This window comes from Solanum verrucosum, unplaced genomic scaffold, assembly GCF_900185275.1.
Source record: "Solanum verrucosum unplaced genomic scaffold, falcon-dt-bn FXZP01000205.1, whole genome shotgun sequence".
NCBI lineage: Eukaryota > Viridiplantae > Streptophyta > Magnoliopsida > Solanales > Solanaceae > Solanum > Solanum verrucosum.
The window spans coordinates 1,513,909-1,534,913 of NW_026019950.1; the positions used below are offsets into that span (position 1 = coordinate 1,513,909).

The following is a 21,005-nucleotide window of genomic DNA, read 5'->3' on the forward strand; positions in this document are numbered from 1 at the left end:
AAATATTGGGTTATTTAGTCGTTTATAGTGCTAAATTAATTAGTTTATAATTAAGTTGATTATTTTATTTTGTTAAGATTAAGAAGCTCGTTAATTAATTAATATTAATTCACTTTATTTAATTTTAGCCGAATTCACTAACTAAATCAATTTGGCTATCCCTTAAGCTTTAGTTGGTTATAATTGTAATGCAATTGACCATTTCCTAACTACAATCTTAGCCGCATTTTGCCCCGATTTTGGACCAATTTTCAGCCAGAACTTGGCCCAAATCCTTCTCCAAACAATACAGCCCATTAATGTCTTCAATTTCTAGTCAACATTACACCAAAATCCCAGCCCACTTTTTTTTTCCCTTAACCCACGCCCATATGACCCAAAACCCGACCCACCTTCCTTTCCCTTCAAAAAGAAAACCCAAAAGCGTACAACTGCACGCGTCAAAGTCCACACTTTCAGCAGCTTCCAACGTCTCTTCACGCGGCGTCTTCACGGCTAGCAAACGGCGTCACTGCACGGACTCTACGCATACAGGCAGTACACTGCCTCTTGCTGTTGTCTTCTGCTCGTCCCTCTCAATTTGCAGTCCCAGCATCACACATCTTTCGTCCTTGGGCGGTGGGATGATGCCACGTTGCGCCACAAGGACGATGAACTTGATCCCAAACGTCCATCTCCCCTTTCCTCTTCTGGAATGGGGCGAATTTCTCAAAAAAGGGTGTTGGTCCGAATTGGGAATTTTTTTTGATTTTCAAATTGGAATGGGTCTCATTCTTAGGGGAATTCTATCGGTTTCCCGCTCAAAGGAGGAACCCTATTTTTCCCTTGTATAAATAATCTCTTGTTTCTTATTGGAACGGGGAGATTTTTTTTGAAAAAGATATAGGGCTGGCAGTTTGAAGTTTAACGGCTAAAGTGAGAATAGTCGGAAAACACATTATACATTAAAGAAAGCAACGAGGATAGTTAATTCTAGTCTAAGTTTCTTTGCTCGATTTCATTGTCGTCACTCCCTCCAAGTTCAGTTGGGGCTGAGATTCCGTCCGAGTCTGCTGCTCGCCGTTCATGCTAGCATTTGTGGGGTGGAATTTGCTGCTCTCCTAGCTTGTCGTCATCCCGTTCGCTGCCCATAACACGGTAAACAACTCGTAATACTTTTACTCGTTTCGAGTTCGATATGTTGGTGTAAAATCCTGCTCTTTGCCGACTTTGATATGACTCTATGTAATGTGTTTAAATCTTAGTCTTTACTGTCTGTTCATCCTCTCTCTGAAGTTGGTGGTATGTTTTTTTTTTCTTTAAGTTGATTTAATGACTGTTCAAGTCCACTTCTCTGTTTTGTGTTCTTTTCGAACCAGCGGCTGTTGTACTTTTTTTTAAATTTTGACTTGTTTCATTGATCAATCAGGGCACTATTCTATTCTCATTTTGTTGAACTAGTATTCATGTTTTTGTTGTGTGTTTGGAGGGAGTCAAATGCATTAGCTAGCTGAACATTCTATTTCTTATGAATATAAGTTGAATTTTGAGATTGTGTTCTTTAATTTCTTTTAATCTGTTCATATCCTGTTCTGGGAGAAAATCCTTCATATATGTTCCCGAGTTATGTGCTGCTCACTGTCTTGCCCCAAGAAATTTGAGCTCTTCTTCTGTGTCTGTACCGTCTCGAGATAGCTATGCCTTGAATTTTTGGGAATGCCGGCAGCTGGTTGCTATATTTTCCTGGTAGCATTATGATGAAGTCCCGTTTTGGTCCCATGTGTTGGTCTTTTCTTATGTGTATGTGCCCATTTTGAGTCTTATATATATATATATATATTTATTTTATTTCATTTTGACAAAGTCTATTCTAACCCAGTTTGAATATATACATATGTACATATACGCTTACTAACCATTTAATATATATATTTATTTGTATTAGATTTATTAGTTTTTCTAACCATTTAATATATATATTTATTTGTATTAGATTTATTAGTTTTTCTAACTATTTAATATATATATTAATTTGTATTAGATTTATTAGTTTTTCTAACCATTTAATATATATATATGTGTGTGTGTGTGTGTCATGTGAATGTTGTAATTAATCAAGGATCTCACCTTAAAAGTGTCCAACCAGAACTGTTAATGCTTGAATATTTTGTGAACCAAGTTTTATCTCTTTAGGATTGTTTGAGAGCATGTATAAGTTTGTCTTGAATTAAATAACAATGAATGCATGATTGGTCTGCCCAACCTCTCTAACCAGTCGCGATGCTAAGCGTTTCGGGGGGGGGGGGTGTGATGTTTTCTTGATTGTTTATTTCAGTCGGCTATTTTCTCATTTTATTGGCCTTCCTTTGAGACTTCTAAGTGCTTAATATCCTTCGGTCATCGTTATTAGTCTAAATGCATTACATTTTATACTTGTTAAATTTTGCTGGGATTCTTAAGATTGGGAAGGTCAGCTTCTCTCGAGTGCTTACTAATTCATTTTATTTTATTTTATTTTTTATTTTATTTTATAGCTAAATCGTGTGTTTGGCATGTTGTTAATTTTTTTTTTTTTTTTTTTTTTTTTTTTTTTTGGAGTTATTGTACCGAAAGTGTCTTATTGCTTCATTTCCTCTCACGAATTATTATGAGTATTACTTATGTATTTTATTTGTTCTTGCCACATGTGAAATCTACCCGAGTTTGCCATGAACTCCTATTTCCCTTTGCATTACAAATGGGCCATTCAGGCCCAATGTTTTCTCCTGCCGAGTCAGCCAGCTACAAGAATTGGAGTACAGGCCCCGGGTTTAAAAATAGCGGAACAGATCGGGAGTTGAAAAGATTAGGCCAAAAGCCCGCCTCTATTTATTCCGAGTTGTATTTTGTCATTTTGGGCCTAAGCCCCCTTGTCATTATTTATTATTATTGCGTAAGTTCTTACGACAGGTGAAAATTTGGGCCAAAGGCCCAGAGAAAATTATTTCTTTCAATTTTGGACAGGTGCCACTCAAATGGGCCTTTGGCCTAAAACGAAATGGGCCCAAATACTGGTCCAGGCGGACAGAAACCAGATCTGGGCCTAACTCTCTTTCCCTCTTTATTTTATTGTGCTCATTTTACTTGCTAGTATTTGTCATTAATCTTAAGGTCGAGAAGTTCAAATCTCCGAAAGACGCCAATTTTGATTTAACAATTAACTGAATCGGTCATCTCTTAACAAAAACTTAAAGAATAAGTTTTACAAAATATTTTCGCTTAGATAATATTTCACAATTCTATTTTTCTCCCTCAAATTGATCCTAACTAACAAAATAGTTCAATTTTGCAAAACAAGTTAAGTCAAAATTATTTTAGCCAAATGATTAATTGTCGGATAACCGCATTAGCGGATATTCTAGGTGCCTTAAAAACCTTCCTAGAATATTAATAAGAACCCCCGAACCCCCTTAAATATTTTCAATTGATTCCCTGTTTTAATTGATTGAAAAAAAAATAGTTTTCTTGATTTTTTCTTTAAAAATTAAGTGGCGACTCTTAAACCAGTCTACAATATAATTTTCCTTATAAAACACGTATTATAAACCGTCGTATTATTTTATATTTGTGGCGGTTTTTGGAAACCGCCGCAATATTTTCGTTTTTTTGTAGTGCGTGATTGATTTTTTTATTTAAAATTAAACAAAATAAATTTAGTCGTTTTTATTTTTTTTCTTAAATCAAATCAAATGAAAAGGATCTTTGGTTTGGTTTGGTTTTTCTCTGTTAGAATTTTCAATTTATGATTACCTAATAACAAATTGATAATAGTAGATAACATAGACGAGAAATAACTATTAACAACTTCAAATGAGCACTAGGAAACCCACAGAGAAGTGTGCCAATTTCTAATTTATTCTTAAAGCAACTTACTGATCATTAGAGCTACACGGCATATCAAAGATCAATGAGAGTCTTTGATGAATTTACCCTTTGTGGCTCCAAATTCCACGCATTTTATTTCCTTCAACAAAAGTACAGCCCAATGAGGATGAACTTAGGGATCGTTTGGTAACTGGTTCATTAGAGTTATGCATGTATAGTGTATTATTAATGTAAAGATTAATTATGAGTGAATTTATGTATCATTTTATGCATGCATTAGTTATGTAGTAAATAGTTATACTTGTATTAGTAACTATTCCATCTTCTATTCTACATAATAATACTACCTAGATTTCCTATACATGTATTAGTTATGCGGGTTTTAAATTGTCAACCAACTGTTGAATTAATTTTAGGGAAAACTATCTAACTAGACATACATTCCTACCATATATACTAAATTTACCTCTACTTTTAAACAATTACATATCTTAAAACTAGGATTGATTAATTATCTTTACATTTAAACATCAAAAGTAATGATCCAATTGCAATTAATATTTTTTCTCTCTCATCAATTGTTTTCCTCTGCCAATCCTCTACTCCAACAATATCTCTAATCCCTCAGGTCCTCCACCATTTCTCTCTCATCCTTCCTCCTCTTAATATCAAAATTGATTATATTCAACATCATGAGTGAGGAGATGTACTATATCTTCAGCAAGTATATATTGTGATATAAGGCAGATTCATTGGCACAACTAAGGATATATGTGTAACTGTTTTCGTCGTCTTTGAGCATATATATGATGCAAAAATCGTCGTCAATCATCTCTTCGGCTTCAATTTCGCTAATCGATACTTGATAGTTTTGTATTACCTTAACATGCGAAGATGAGTAAGAAATTTGACTATAAGAAGAAGAATGACGAGATACATGTTTTTGGATATATGTATCTATTTACGATGTATTCGAGATACATGTTTTTGAATATAATGTATGAAATTGATATTTGATACATCAAATTAATACTAGATATTTCTCTAAAGTTCGATTGTATAAATTTTTACAAATTAGATTGTGAGATACATGTATCATTAATGGTGAGATACATATATCCAACCGTTTTTAAAGTTGAGATGCATATATTTGAGATAGAGTTCGTATTTCTCCAAAGTTCAATTGATAAACTTTTACAAATTAGGCTGTGAGATACATGTATCATTAATGACGAGATGCATCATCCACCTTTTAGAAGTTGGCATAGGATTCAGGCGGACGATTGTAAGGAAATGTCTCAACAATACTGTGATTGACCATTTGGAAAAAAAACTCGAAACTTTCAGATACAAAGGAAGGAATCGATGAAGAAGATGAAGAGTACAATAACAGAATTACTTGGGTTTATGATTTCCTTATTTTAGAAAAACTTGTTAGAGTTGTTATTCAAAGACCCTGTAAATCTGTTGGGTTGTTAATTAGTCATCAATTAATAAGTTACACCCCTTTAATTCAAATTAATAAATTGTGTATTTCGGCTTTAAAAACTGTTAAATATATGTATCTCGTCATTAATGATACATGCATCTTGGGGCCAAAATATGGTATAAAAAGTAATATTACAAACTATCAAAAATTCTAGTAATTAAGATCTAAAGTAATTGGATTTATGTAAGATACCTTAATTTTATACATGGATAACTTTCTTCCTATCTACCTACCAAATGTTGTATAAGAATTAATATATGCACGTTTTTATTCAGCCACCAAACGACCCCAGTTGGAAAGGGAATTATTCCTTTATTAATTTAATATTTTGTATTTTTAGTTGCTTTCTATAAAATTCAACGTTGTGTATACAAATTTTATGCGGGACAAAAGACGAATTCGTTCTAATTTATCGTAGTATATTTTTTTGTAAAATTACCTCTCTATAATAGCTATATACTCAAATAAGTGTAAGAAATATATTATATATAAATAAAATATTAAATATTTATAATAATCATCATTAATGTCATGCACATAAAAACCTACGTAAATTTCTTTTTTCTTTCAACTTTGATCAGTTAAGCATTTAAATTCTTCTACTATAATCCGATCCAACTTGCAAATTAACCACAAAAGTACATTTCAGCATTACAAAAGGAAGGCATAATACATAAACATGATTCTTAACTTGACGTCAGCTGACAACTATGACCTTTAACTTTGGGTGTGCACAAGTAGACACTTAAATTTGTATAAAATTGAACAAATAGATACATTCGTCCTACATGACACCCTACATGAAAATTTTGTGTCCTACGTGGTGTCCTACATGAATTATGCCATGTAGGACACACGTGTCTACTTATTCAATTTTATATAAGTTTAAGGGCCTATTTGTGCACACTCAAAGATGGAGGACATAGTTATCTGATGAAACCAAGTTAAGAGTCATGCTTATGTACTATGCCTAAAAGGAAAGAATCATAGATCTCCACATATATACTTCAAATCACTCTCAGTGTAATACTAATCATTCTAGAATAACCGTGACCACAAATAAGCATTTACCCTTAATCGCTCCGTGACTTTATACACTCCAAAAAAGAATGAATAAGCGTTAAGATGAAAAAATTACAATAAAAATAAAGCTTGAAAATGAAGGATGTACTCGTGGAAACAATGTATAAATATTTTTGTAAAAATAATCCAATAAAACATTTATATTTCGTTATATTCACAGAGCATGAAAGATGACATTTTTTGATAGTCATATTTTTTTTTTACAAACAGATGAATCTATTCAATTTAAGACCTTTTAAATATTATAAACTAATTCAACGGTAACCCCATGATAAAAGTTATGGCAATTATATATCTCATAGAATATACTACCTGCTCGATCCATCGTGATTTGTGTTTGATTATTCTATTCTTCTTTGTTGGTTGCAATGGTGCAAAATGAAAAAAAAAGATTAAAAATTCATCTCTTCGTTGTTTTATATATATATATATATATATATATAACATTTTTTATATAACATACTTTGATTCATCCACGTTATTAATTTGTTAATCCTTATAAATAACAACTTATCTGCACGTTCTTCTTAAAAAGAATACAGTCTGTTTGATACATTATTCATTCTTACATTTTCAAAATAGATTATTTAATCCGTTTCAATTTATATGAGTTAGTTTAACTTGACTTTGAAATATAGAAAAGAAATACCATTCAGGTAAGATTTTCAAAGGAGTTGCAAATGGATTCGCTGGTTCACAAATTATTGATGATTCTAAAACGACAAAGCCTACATTACATGCAATAGTATCCAGAATTACTACTTTAAAAATATATAAATGATGATTGGGCTATGCGGGCTCGCCATAATAATTATGACCCATACCCTTAGCCAAATTAGCTCTTAATATAGGATCATTCTAAGTCAGTTTTTTTTGTTATTTTGAAATTTGTGTGGTTAGAAATTATTTTTAAAATAAACAATTTAAAGTTAAATTGTAATTAACTATTCATCTTATTTCCTTTCACGTTCTTTTTCCCTCCTTCGCGGCGGCTCACCTTTTCCCTACTGTACAGTTTGTCCAGTGGACTGTCGATTTGCTTACAACGTGCAGATAACACATAAAAAATTCACTTTGGTTAGAGTTGCTCTCTATAAATGAAGCACATTCTTCTGGATAGAAATTTCAACTTGATTAGAATTTGGAAGGAAAAAAATACAGTAATGGAAAGCTGGTTTATTATTGTTACTACTCTGTGTATCGCTTTTTTGCTGAAATTCCTATTTAATACTACTATTAATTCCAGTTCCAAAAAGAAACTCCCGCCGGGACCATACAGTTTTCCGGTGATTGGCGGCTTATTATGGGCGGGAAAGATCTTCCCCAACTTGGAATCCAAAGTATTCCGTGACCTCAAGGCTAAGTATGGTCCTCTCATCACCATCAATATCGGGGTCTCGTTCCAACATATACGTAGCTAGCCACTCCTTAGCCTACCAAGCTTTAGTCCAGCAAGGTGCTGTTTTCTCCAACCGACTAAGGGCTGTACCCACCCATGCTATCCTCACTAGTAACCAACGCAGCATCAGCTCCGCCCCTTACGGCTCTATATGGGGTCTCCTCCGTCGAAACTTGACTTCAGAAATGCTCAATCCTTCTCGCATCAAGTCCTATTCCAAGGCCAGATCGTGGGTACTGGGTATCCTTCGTCAACACCTCCGTCACTCCCAAGTCGATTCCGTGAAGTTAATTGATCATTTTCAGTATGCTATGTTCTGTCTTCTTGTATTTATGTGTTTTGGGGATAAGCTTGAGGAATCTCAAATCAAAGATATTGAAAATATACAGCGTAAGTACATCCTGAATTACCGACGATTCTATATACTCAATTTCTTTCCAAGACTTGGGAAAATAATATTTAGGAATCGCTGGAAGGAACTCGTTGAACTACGACGAGAGCAAGAGAGTATCATCATTCCTCTGATTGAATCACGAAGCAGGAACAAAGAACAAAAGACAGAGCAAAGTGATGAATTTGTGGTGGCTTATGTGGATACACTGTTGAATTTAGAGTTGCCAGAGGAGAACAGGAACCTCAATCTTGGAGAAATGGTAACTCTCTGCCGTGAATTTCTAAGCGCCGGAACTGATACTACGTCCACTGCCTTACAGTGAATTATGGCCAACTTGGTCAAAAACCCTTCCATTCACGAGAAACTATACTGAGAAATTGCGAGTGTAGTAGGAGAAAAACAGAGCAAGTTGAGTACAGATGAAGAAGTGGTGAAGGAGGAAGATTTGCAGAAAATGCCCTACTTGAAAGCAGTGATATTGGAAGGTCTTAGGCGGCACCCACCCAGTCACATTGTATTCCCACACACAGTGACGGAGGAAGTTGAACTAAATGGTTACGTTGTCCCAAAGAATGCCACCATCAATTTCATGGTTGCGGACATGGGATTAGACCCAAATGTATGGGAGGATCCGATGGAGTTTAGGCCAGAGAGGTTCTTAGTTGAAGGATCAGATAAGGCTGATTTTGATATAACAGGAAGTAAAGAGATCAAGATGATGCCATTCGGTGCAGGGAGGAGAATGTGTCCTGCCTATGCGTTGGCTATGCTTCACTTGGAATACTTTGTCGCTAATTTGGTTTGGCAGTTTCAATGGGATCCTGTAGAAGGAGACGATGTTGATCTCTCGGTGAAGCTAGAATTCACCAGTGTGATGAAAAATCCATTACGAGCTCGTATTTGCCCCAGAGTTAACTCTGTTTGAATATGGTAATTGCTTCATTTTATTTGCCTACTTCTCTGTTGATGGACTTCCTTCCCACCGGAAGTTAAGAGGAAAAATGATGGTTAATGCCTTGTTGCAATATAAGCTTGTTTGAATTGTTGTTACGTTTGAAATTTGTATTGTTATTGTTAAATCTATTGATGCAAAGAGTTGATTAATTTGACGTTGTTGTATATTAGGGAAGACGCTCCTCTCCACTCTACAGTATAACTAGTATTCGGTTAGTCTAATGCTATGCTAATCTAATTACATCTGTTCGTTTTCAAGTTTAATGGTCAGTAATCATTTAACTGAAATAACCCTCTAAACCACGGTTAAACCCATTAATTATCTATTAATTTCTTTCCTTATTGGTGGTAACCATAGTTTAAGGGGTAGTCCAATTAAATAATTACTAACGGATCCAGCTCCCCTCCATTATCCCTTCCCTCCATTTCGTCAAGTGTACATCTAGATGAGAGACATGTGTCTTATTTAAAGTTTAAAGGTCAAGATTATATTATCTTAACAAATATCATAACCATAGTTAGCTTAACTAATTTTAGAAAACTACTCTCTAAATTTGGTAAGAATTACAATATATCCCATACAAAATTTGATATTTATTAATATCATTAATTTCATCTTATATTTTTATATTTAATAGAGGTGTTTATGATTTAATTTGGGTTGATTTTTAGGATTTGGCTCCCCTCCATTTCGTCAAGTGCACGTCTAGATTAGAGACATGTGTCAAATTTAAAGTTTATAGGTCAAGATTATATTATATTAACAAATATCATAATCATAGTTAAGTCAACTAATTTTAGAAAACTACTCTCCAAATTTGGTAAGAATTAGTACAATATATTCCATACAAAATTTGATATTTATTAATATCTTTAATTTCATCTTATATTTTTAATTTACAATTTAATATTTAAATACAAAAATATAATATGAAATTAATGATTATAACTGAAAAGTCACTCAACTATTGATATTTTACTTAGAAAATCACTAAAGGATTACATTTCACTTAAAAAGTCACCAATCAATTTAAATGTTTTTTTTTTCATTAAATTTTGTTGAAATCTAATTTTATTTTAAACTACTTTTATAAGAAATAAGAAGATATCTATTTTATTTATCTTACTAATCCACTCCAATTATTTAATTATATATATATTTTTTGAAAAACGTACTGTAGCAATGGACAAAAAAAATCATTTTCCGTTCTAGCAATTGTTAAGTAGAATTAAATAAGCTGAAAAATGATCCAAAAAAGGAGAACATTGGAATTGATAGAAGTAATTAAGATGTAATCAAAAGAACGCACAATAACAATCTTTTATCATTTAAAACTAATTGGTTTAAAACTAAAAATTTACAATTTAATATTTAAATAGAAAAATATAGTATGAAATTAATGATATTAATAAATATCAAATTTTGTATAGAATATATTGTAATCCTTATCAAATTTGGAGAGTAGTTTTCTAAAATTAGTTGACTTAACTATGATTATGATATTTGTTAATATAATATAATCTTTACCTTTAAACTTTAAATATGACACATGTCTCTAATCTAGTTCGTGCACTTTGACAAAATGGAGGGAAGGGGTAATGGAGGAGAGCCGGATCCAATTTTTTATTAAAAGAAAACCAAATAAATTTCGTAGTTTTTAATTTTTTTCTTGAATAAAATAAAATGAAAAAGTTTTTGGTTTAATTTTCAATTTATGATTAGCTTATAACAGTAAGATAACATAGACATGAAATAACTATTAACTTCAAATGAGCACAAGAAAACCCACACAAAGTTTACAGCAAAGCAACTTACTGATTATTAGAGCTACACGGCATATCAAAGATCAATGAGAGTCTTTGATGAATTTACCCTTTGTGGCTCCAAATTCCACTCGCTAACGAGTTGCTTCTTTTGATTATTAGCAACAATCTAAAGTCAACCAATCATACTATCAATTGGTTTTATTTGATTTTTCAGCAAATCGTGAAACAATGTTATGGAAGATGAAAATAAAAAGAAGCAATTACGAAATTTAAACAGAGTTAACTCTAGAATAGATACGAGCTCGTAGTGGATTCTTCATCACAGTGGCGAATTCTTGCTTCTCCGAGAGATCAACATCATCTCCTTCCACAGGATTCCATTGAAAATGCCAAATCAAATTAGCGACAAAGTATTCCAAGTGAAACATAGCCAATGCAAAGGCAGGACACATTCTCCTCCCTGCCCCGAATGGCATCATCTTGATATCTTTACTTCCTGTTATATCGAAATCAACTCCCTTATCTGATCCTTCCATTAAGAACCTCTCTGGCCTAAACTCCATTGGATCCTCCCATACATTTGGGTCTAAACCCATCTCCCCAACCATGAAATTGATGGTGGTATCCTTTGGAATGACGTAGCCGTTCAGTTCAACTTCCTCCGTTGCTGTGTGTGGCAGCACAAAGTGACCGGGTGGGTTACGCCTAAGACCTTCTAATATCACTGCTTTCAAGTAGGGTATTTTCTGCAAATCTTCCTCTTTCACCGCCTCTTCATCTGTACTAAACTTGCTCTGTTTTTCTCCCACTACACTGGCAATTTCTCGGTATAGTTTTTCCTGAATGGAAGGGTTTTTAACCAAGTTGGCCATAATCCACTGTAAGGCAGTGGACGTCGTATCAGCTCCGGCGCTTAGGAATTCACTGCAGAGGGCTACGATTTCTCCAACATTGAGGTTCCTTTTTTCCTCTGGCAATTCCAAATTCAACAGCGTATCCACATAAGCCACTACTAACTCATCACCATGCTCGGTCTTTTGTTCTTTGGCCCTGCGTCGAGCTTCAATCAAAGGAATGATGATATTCCTTTGCTCTCGTTGTAGTTCAATGAGTTCCTTCCAGCGATTTCTAAATATTATTTTTCCAACTCTGGGAAAGAATTTGAGTATATGTTTGTATCGTCGGAAACCCAGGACCAAGTTATTTTGCATATTTTCAATTTGCTTGATTTGAGGTTCCTCAAGTTTATCCCCAAAACACATCAATACAAGAAGACAGAACATGGCATACTGAAAATGATCAATTAACTTCACGGAATCGACTTGGGCGTGACGTATCTGTTGAAGGAGGATACCCAGCACCCACGATCTGGCCTTGGAATAGGACTTGAAGCGAGAAGGATGGAGTATTTCTGAAGTCAAGTTTCGACGGAGAAGACGCCATATTGGGCCGTAAGGGGCGGAGCTGATGATGCGCTGGTTACTAGATTCAGCCGTTGGCCGGTCGGAGAAGACAGAGCCTTGCTGGACTAAAGCTTGGTAGGCTAAAGAGTGACTACCTATGTATATGGTGGGACGAGACCCAATATTGAGGGTTATCAGAGGACCATACTTAGCCTTGAGTACACGGAGTGTGGGTTCTAATTTGGCGGTGGACCATAATAAGCTTCCGATCACCGGAAAAATGTAGGGTCCCGGTGGGAGTTTCTTCTTGGATTTGGAGTTAGCAGTTATGAAAAATACAAGACTAAAGAGGGATTTGAGTAAGAAAGATATGCAGAGAGTAAGGAGTAGTATGAAAATCCAGTTCTCCATAATTCAATTCCAATTGCACAAAGAGATTGTTTTCATTTTCATGCGAGTGATTTTAGTAACAAAGGAGAATCATCTGTAGAGATTCTGTGGCTGAAAAGATAACGCTCAAGTCATACACACTCTTGTCCACATATTTCACTTGGACATCTTAACTAAATTTTGTATTTATTGAACACCTCTAGTATTTCAAATTGATACCTATTTGATATTTTTTAGACAATCAGCCAAAAATATTAAGGGCCCGTTTGGCCATGCAATATGGTATCATGATATGGTATTATGATATGGAATCATGAGATGAAATTGAAGGTTTGTTTTGACATGCGATATGAAATTTTTGTATTGTATATTTTCTTATAAACAAAAAAATCTCATAAGTTGTAAAACTATTAAAATAGTCCCAATTTTATTCAATCTTATCAAATAAATAAAAAATTATAAAATCGTATAATAAATTATTACAAAGTTATTTGTTCTCCACTTAAGTAATTGTTTTATCTAACTTTAATTTAATAAAAAAAATTGAACATAAATTATAGTGTACTAGTCTTTAATATAATCCTCCCACATAGTACAAACAATTTCCTTACGTTGAACTTGCATTTCTCGATCATGTGACCGAGAAGACGAACCAACATTGTTACTTTGAGCCATTTGTTGATCAATATCCTCCGCAACTATATTTTCATGTTCATAGACCATAAATATTTCATCACTACTTAAACATAAAATATACATGTGCACTTACTAAGGTCATAAAATAAATTTATTAATGTGATTGAGATTTTACCTTAAACCAAGGCCAAAATTGAGTATTATGTTGAATTTTGGAATGTACACCAGTCATATTTTTTGGTTGTATAAATGTTGGTGCTATCTTACTAATTGCCTCGGCAACTATTTTAACATGCCGGTTAATTGTTTCAAGTGAATGTTGAAAAGTTTCACAATCGTGATGTGTGAGTTAAAGTGACTATATGTGGGTGCGAATAATAAATTTTATGTCGGTGAGAATAATAAATTTTTTTTAAAAATAATGTGATTATAAATTTTATTTACATATAAAACAAATAGTTAGTAGATATAAATGTGAGATTGTTTTAACAAAATATAAACTAATGGATCAAGTATTGTATTAAAATATCTCAAATCATGATATGAAATCACCATGTAATTTCATATCATGGTTTTTTGGAGAATATGATATCACCTCTCATGATATAGAATCATGAGATGAAATCAGCGTAAAATCACATGTCCAAACGCTGATTTCATCTCACGATACCATATCGTGATATGATATCGCATGGCCAAACGCCTACTAAGTGTGTGAGATACACTCGCTATGACATGACACTATAACAAATTAAATTATGTCAGTTGGATAAAAAAAAATATTTAAAAATATAATTTAATATGAGTGAGGAAAAATATTTAAAACAATAAAAAATAAAATAATTTTTTGTAATATCTGCACAATTCCCCCACCCACTAGACTTTCCCCTGCTACTCATGACCAGCCCCCCAACCGTCTCTTTTTCTTTTTTGTTTTCTATTCTTCTTTACCATAGATTAACAATGGCAAAATGTTTAGATTAAAAAAACTTTAATAGTTACCATTGTTACCATGGGACAATGATTTAAGGGTTATAAAAAAATTTCAAAATTAGGAATTGGTGACTCAAGTCTTAATTATTGAGTAGGGGTGACAATTTTTAAATTAAGAATTAAGGGATTGAATTTTTCATCCCTAAGTTTTTTATTTTTTACGTTAGTCCATGTTATATAAAACCCTAAATAATAAGAAATTGAGGGAAAATATGGGTACCAACGGCTCACTTTTCCCTTTTTCTCTCTTGTTTATTCTTCCATTGTTAGGGACCATTGTTGCTACTCTTCTTCTTCATTCTTCTTCTCCATCATCATTCTTTTTCTTCTTCTTGTTCATCACCATCTTCTTCTGGTTGTTCATCATTTTTATCCTTTTCAGTTGATATTCACATTGTACTACTGCTTTCAGATCAATTTTCATTCATATATCATTGGGCATTACATTATAGGTGATTTTGGTAAGTAAACTAACGGTTTTTACTCTAATTTTTTTATTTTGGTAGTTTGAGTGTTTCTTCAAAAAATTACAGCCGCGTACCCAACAAGTAAGTCATCTGTTGCAACAGATAGATTACCTGTTGGATACATATTATAGTACCATGTCAAGCTGGGACTGAATCAGAAGATTGTCCCAACAGATAAGTCATTTATTGCAATCGATGAGTCATCTGCTGCACCAAATGACTCATTTGTTGCAACAGAGGGGTTACATGTTGGATACATATTACAGTATCAGGCCAAGCTAGGAAAGAACTAGAAGCTTGTCACAACAAATAAATCATTTATTGCAACATATGAGTCATCTGCTGCACTAGACGACTCATCTGTTGCAATAGATGGCTTACTCGTTGGATACATGTTACAGTACTGGCCAAACTAGGACAATCAGAAATTTGTCCAAACAGATAAGTCATATATTCCAACAGATCAACTACTTGTTGCAATAAATGACTCATCTATTACAACAATTGACTTACATGTTGGATAAACTTCTAGTTCTTGACATGTATCCAACAAGTGAATTATCAGTTGTAATAAGTGAATCATCTGCTCCAACATATGATCTACTTGTTGCAATAAATGATTGACTTGTTGGGACAATGATTGTGCATATGATTTTTAACTGTATATCTAGTCACTCAACTTTACTACACAGTCATTATTAAATATTTTTAATAAATTTCTTTAGGTACCATTAATGGAAGAATCAATAACAATAGTTGTTGATTGTTATGGTGAATGAATTAAGAAGAACAATCGATTTATTTGGCGTTGAAAGGATGGTGACATGTCAGAGTCAGTATTGATAACCATCCAAAGAGATATTTTGTATAATGATTTTGTGACTCAATCATTAGCTATTGTGGACTAAATTGTCAACCAAATGATCTTGTCATCAGTTACATGCACAAGTATTTTGAAAATTAGAGGGTCCTACCTTTTAAGATAAGCAATCAACTTCGTTTGCATGCTTATCTGAGTGATGCAACTAGGTCTGTTTTAAGGGTGTACGTTGTTGAAAAACTGATAGAGAATGAAAATGTAGAATAAGACAAACAAAATCTGTTAAATGATGAATTAAATGAGATGAACATGAATATTTCAGATGATGAGATTGGACACGATGTGGAGAAGGACCAAACACCTAATGGTAAAGCTCCATCTACGAGAGATATGGCCAATCAACTCTGTACAGAATTGGGTTGTAAGGTGAGTTATTGAAAGATATATAAGGGTAAGGAGATTGCAAAGTCTTTGGTTAGGGGAACACATGAGCACGGGTATGAAGTGCTTGATGCATACCATTATATGCTTGAGTTCACAAATCCAGGAAGTAAGACGACATTGCAGATTAATAAGTTCAATTACATTTTCAATGTATTGTAGAGTAATTACATATCAAGTAACTGTATTCGTCTTAAATAAAGTGATCAATTGATTATTTTGATATGAAATATTTCATTAGCCCATAATTAGTGATAAATAAAGTTATTTAATTATAATTACCTTTCAATTATAAGTTTAATTACAATCTCAATGCATTATAGAGTACTTACATGATTAGATAACTATATTTGTCTTAAATAAAGTGATCAATTGATTATTTTGATATGAAATGCTTTATTAACTCATAATTAGTGATAAATAAACTTATTTCATTATAATTACCTTTCAATTAATAAGTTCAATTACATTTTCGATGCATTATAAAGTAATTACATGATCAACTAACTCTATTCGTCTTAAATAAAACAATCAATTGATTATTTTGATATGAAATGCTTCATTAACCCATAATTAGTGATAAATAATAAACTTATTTAATTATAATTACCTTTCAATTAATAAGTTCAATTATATTTTCGATGCATTATAGAGTAATTACATGAACAACAAATTGTATTCGTCTTAAATAAAGTGATCAATTGATTATTTTGATATGAAATGCTTTTTTAACTCATAATTAGTGATAAATGAAGTTCAATTATAAGTTCAATTACAATAGATAACTCATTCTTCACATTTTCATGAAGAACATAAGCTAGAAGAAGGAGCAAAATATGTGGTATTTCCACTGAAAGGGATGAATCCACCATATATATCACCAACATCATCAACATGCTCACCACCACTTTTAGCACCAGCATCACCAATATCAACACCAACACCAACATCTATTGCAACATTATCAGCATCACCAGAAACAATAGGTGCTTCCCTTTTGATCGTTGTTGCTTCAGCCAATTCTTCTTTTATCAGATCCACTGTAGGGTCTGATTTTGTGTCAATAATTTCAAGAGTTAAAAAGAATGGCATTTGCAACTCTTGTTCTGTGGGGACAAGCCATGGATGTACAATTTATAAAGAAAAGTATTTGATATTAAAATTAATCTATAAATTATAATAGATAAAATATTTATTGTAATATTTACCTATATATTTTATTTCTAACAGATGACCCATCTATTGCAACAGATGGGTCATCTATTGGAAGAAAGCAAACCAGTAGCAAATGATCAAGTTTTCTTATAACAAATGACTCATTTGTTGCAGCAGATAGATCATTTGTGGGAAGTAAGCAAAATAACAGCAAGTTATTGAGATTTCGTCCAATAGATAACCTACTATTGCAACATACCGATAATCTATTGGACGAAAGCAAAACAACAAAAGTTTGAGATTTCATCCAATATATGACCTATTTGTTGCAACAAATAGGTCATCTGTTGGACCTAAGTAAAACAACAACAAATGATTAAGTTTTCATCCAACAAATGACCCATTTATTGCAATAGATCAGTCATTTGTTGGACAAAAGCAAAACAATAGCAAACTCTTATGTTTTCTTACAACAGATGACCCATCTATTGCAATAGATGACTATAGAAGAGTCATCAATTGGAAGAAAACTAAACGAAAGCAAAACAAATAATCAGTTAATTTAAATAAATATTATTCTATAGAAGACTTACTATATCACGAGGAGGATCGAAGAGATCAACGGAATTTATTTTTGGGTTGATCTTGGCAGACAACCACCTAAGAATCATTGGTTGAGAAATTTCTTTCGAGTAATCATTGAATTGCTTTCTAAGGTAAGGTATTGCTTCAAATGCCCAAGCCTAAAAATATAAAGATGATGAAAATATAAATTTAAAATAATTATTCAATAACACTAATAAATGAAATACTAAAATTAGAGGTGAAGTTTACCATGAAAGCCCAAGGAAAGCCATTTAAATTGTTCGTCTTCGGTGATAACTTTGACACCAAATGTTCGACAGTCAAGAAATAACTATTATCACTCCACAGGTAATTGTTGAATGCATCCAAATCCTGAGCAAGCACAAACAAACTAAGATCTATGACATTATTGATGTCTTTAGCCCATAAAATGACATGCACAAACCAAACTAAGCACAATCGCTCTTTGTGCTTCTTCAAAACCTTTTCGCTCTAGAGATCTTCTATCAAATCTTTGGCTTTATAACTAGGTCCAATAATAGCCAACAACTCATTTTCATTAATTAGTTTTTCTTTGCCTTTGTTGGTTTTGGTGTTGACTCTCTTGACTAGCTTTTTACCTTTCTTGCCAACCTTGACTGATTTAGATATCTTTTTTTCTCTTGGCTTTTTTAAGCGTGCAACTTTAGGAAGTGATTCAGAAGGAGGATGACATATCAATCCAGTCACTATGGCAAATTCTTTCATGCAAAAACAAGCTGGCATGCCACAGTAGTTTATCCAAATCTCATCCATTTTCTTGTTCTTATCCTCCAAAGCATCATCATCATCTCCCTTATACTTGATCCTGCGCTTGAGAAGATCATACACCATGCTCATTTGAAAACGTACATTGTTAGCCTCCGACAAATCAAGAAAGTATCTAAAACAACTAGACTTGAAGAAATCCTCCAACTTTTCATTCATCAATATCGTTCTAAAAGCATCAAATTTGGCGCCCATGGTTGATTTTACAACAAAATCACCTGTCAAATTTGTAGGGTCATATTTAAGCATCTCTACCTGAAACTTGTCAATATTAAAAGTTTTGACAACATCTTCATCTCCTTCCTCACTTTCAATATCATCTCCTTCATCACTTTCATTTTCATCTTCTTCCTCACTTTCTTTTTCACCTTCCTCCGCATCTTCTTTATCATTTTCAGTTTCTTTATCATCTCCATCTTCATCATTTATTTCCTTTTCTTCCTCATTTTTATTTTTATCGTCCTCCTCTACAATTTCCATATTTTCATTCTGTTTCTGTACAACAAGTTCTTTTAATGGTGTTTGTACTTTAGCTACTTTACTTGATTTATTAGAGACTGATTCACTTGTTTTTCTTTTGGAAGCCATTTTATGTACAAATAGAAAAAATGAAAAAACTTACAATCAATTTATGCATCATTAAAAAAAATAGCAATAAATTTAATAAATTCAACATAATACAATAATCTACAGATAATCCACTTGTTGCAACAAATAACTCATATGTTGTAACAAATAGGCCATCTATTGCAACAAAGGAGGCCCTAATATAGTTAATTTCTAAAGATAAATATAAGATCAACTTTTTACCAGAACTAGGACATTTCATATACTTATATTGTCTAGGCATTACAAGGTTCAACAAAAAAGTGCATGTTGAATTCTTTACCTACTTCATCTATAAAAGCAAACTAGCACCTCTTCAATTAAAACATTGTTTAGAGCAAGAAGACTAACTCCTAAAACTTGGCCTTTTTTTCTGTTTTTCTAATAGTGATGTTTGGATCAACTTGCATGCATCTCAACAAAGCATCCATTACTAAGTTCAATTACTTTGCCTAGTTTGTCTATACAGATGAAGCATGACATCAAGCTTGCTAATTTATCCAACAAGGAGAAAATACAAAGTAATAACCCTTAGTTACACAGCCAGGTAAATAGTTATGAGAAGCAAAGTTATGATTTTTTTATCATATTAGTACAAATTAAGCCAAGAATAACAGTTGCAATAGAAGATCAGAAATGAATAAAACAAAAAGAATCAATCTTTATCATGCCAAAAGCAAAATACAACAAAAACAAAAACAAAAACAAAAACAAAAACAAAGGTAAGATTAAAAAAGAGGAATGAACAAGAAAGCAGGGACACCTCTTCTTTCTTTCTTTTCTGGAGTGTTCTAACCTCCACCCATCAGCAACCCAATTGGGCAAACCCCTTTTCTTCCCCATCTCACCTAAATTATCAACTAACCCCACTAATCCAAATCAATTTCCAAGTACCCTAAAAAACAAAAAAAGCAAATAAAAATCAAATCTTGCCAAAAATTGTCCTAAAGCATAGGGTGGGTTTAGTCGATTTGCTCTACCTAGAACAATCAGTTGATCCACTTCCTAAAGCATAACCAAGCAAAAACTTCATTGTCTCAACATGAATCGCACAAAACCTAGGCAGCTCTTGAGGGTAGAGTATATGCAAATTGTAAAGCTATTCAAAAAAAAAAAAAAAAAACTAAAAATCCCTAATTTTTTTCAAAAAAATAAAGCTTTACCTGCAAATTGTTGTTCCTTTGGATGGTTAGAATAGAAAAATCGAAAGTTCAAAGTACGACCATCGAAAGTTGAAAGTTGCCGGAGAAATTGATTGTCCCGATCGAAGCAATTTTTAATTTTTGGGAAGTATGAAAAGTTTTCTACAACGAGAGAGAGGAGAACGTTTGAGATAGGGAGTGGAAAGTTTGTTTATTTAGTGGGGGATTGTTTTGTATTTTTAAAAAGATTAGTTTTAAAAATATTAATTGAGTCCACAATTAATTTAATTTAGTATTTAAGTATGTTTGACCTTTTGTTGGTCAATATAGTCACCAATAATTAATTTAAAACTTAAAGGATACCTTTCCTTCAATTTTCTCTTGTGACCAACCACCCAAGTTGTTCCCTGCTACCTATCAAAACACTATATTTTATATATTTATTTTATTTAACAAATAAGTACTTTAAAAAAAATGATTATTTAACAAATAAGTACTTTTAAAAAATGATTGTCACCTTTGTTCGCAAGAACTCTAACCCCAACAAGTCCATTAATAGCTCCATTTGAGCTTACAATTTCATCAAAAATGATACTTTCTTCGTTGAAAAAAGAATGACCTAGTTTGATTT

At 32.8% G+C, this 21,005-nt stretch overlaps 1 protein-coding gene and 1 pseudogene across 1 annotated transcript; one reads left to right on the plus strand and one right to left on the minus strand.

Annotated features, from left to right (window-relative positions):
- Positions 1-7,578: 7,578 nt before the first annotated feature.
- LOC125813939 (cytochrome P450 89A2-like) lies at positions 7,579-9,185 on the plus strand (annotated as a pseudogene).
- A 1,927-nt stretch (positions 9,186-11,112) lies between these two features.
- Positions 11,113-12,771, minus strand: LOC125813940 (cytochrome P450 89A2-like). The gene has a single exon (XM_049493420.1). The coding sequence runs from the start codon at positions 12,741-12,743 to the stop codon at positions 11,199-11,201; it is 1,545 nt and encodes a 514-aa protein (XP_049349377.1). The 5' UTR covers positions 12,744-12,771; the 3' UTR covers positions 11,113-11,198.
- Positions 12,772-21,005: the final 8,234 nt, after the last annotated feature.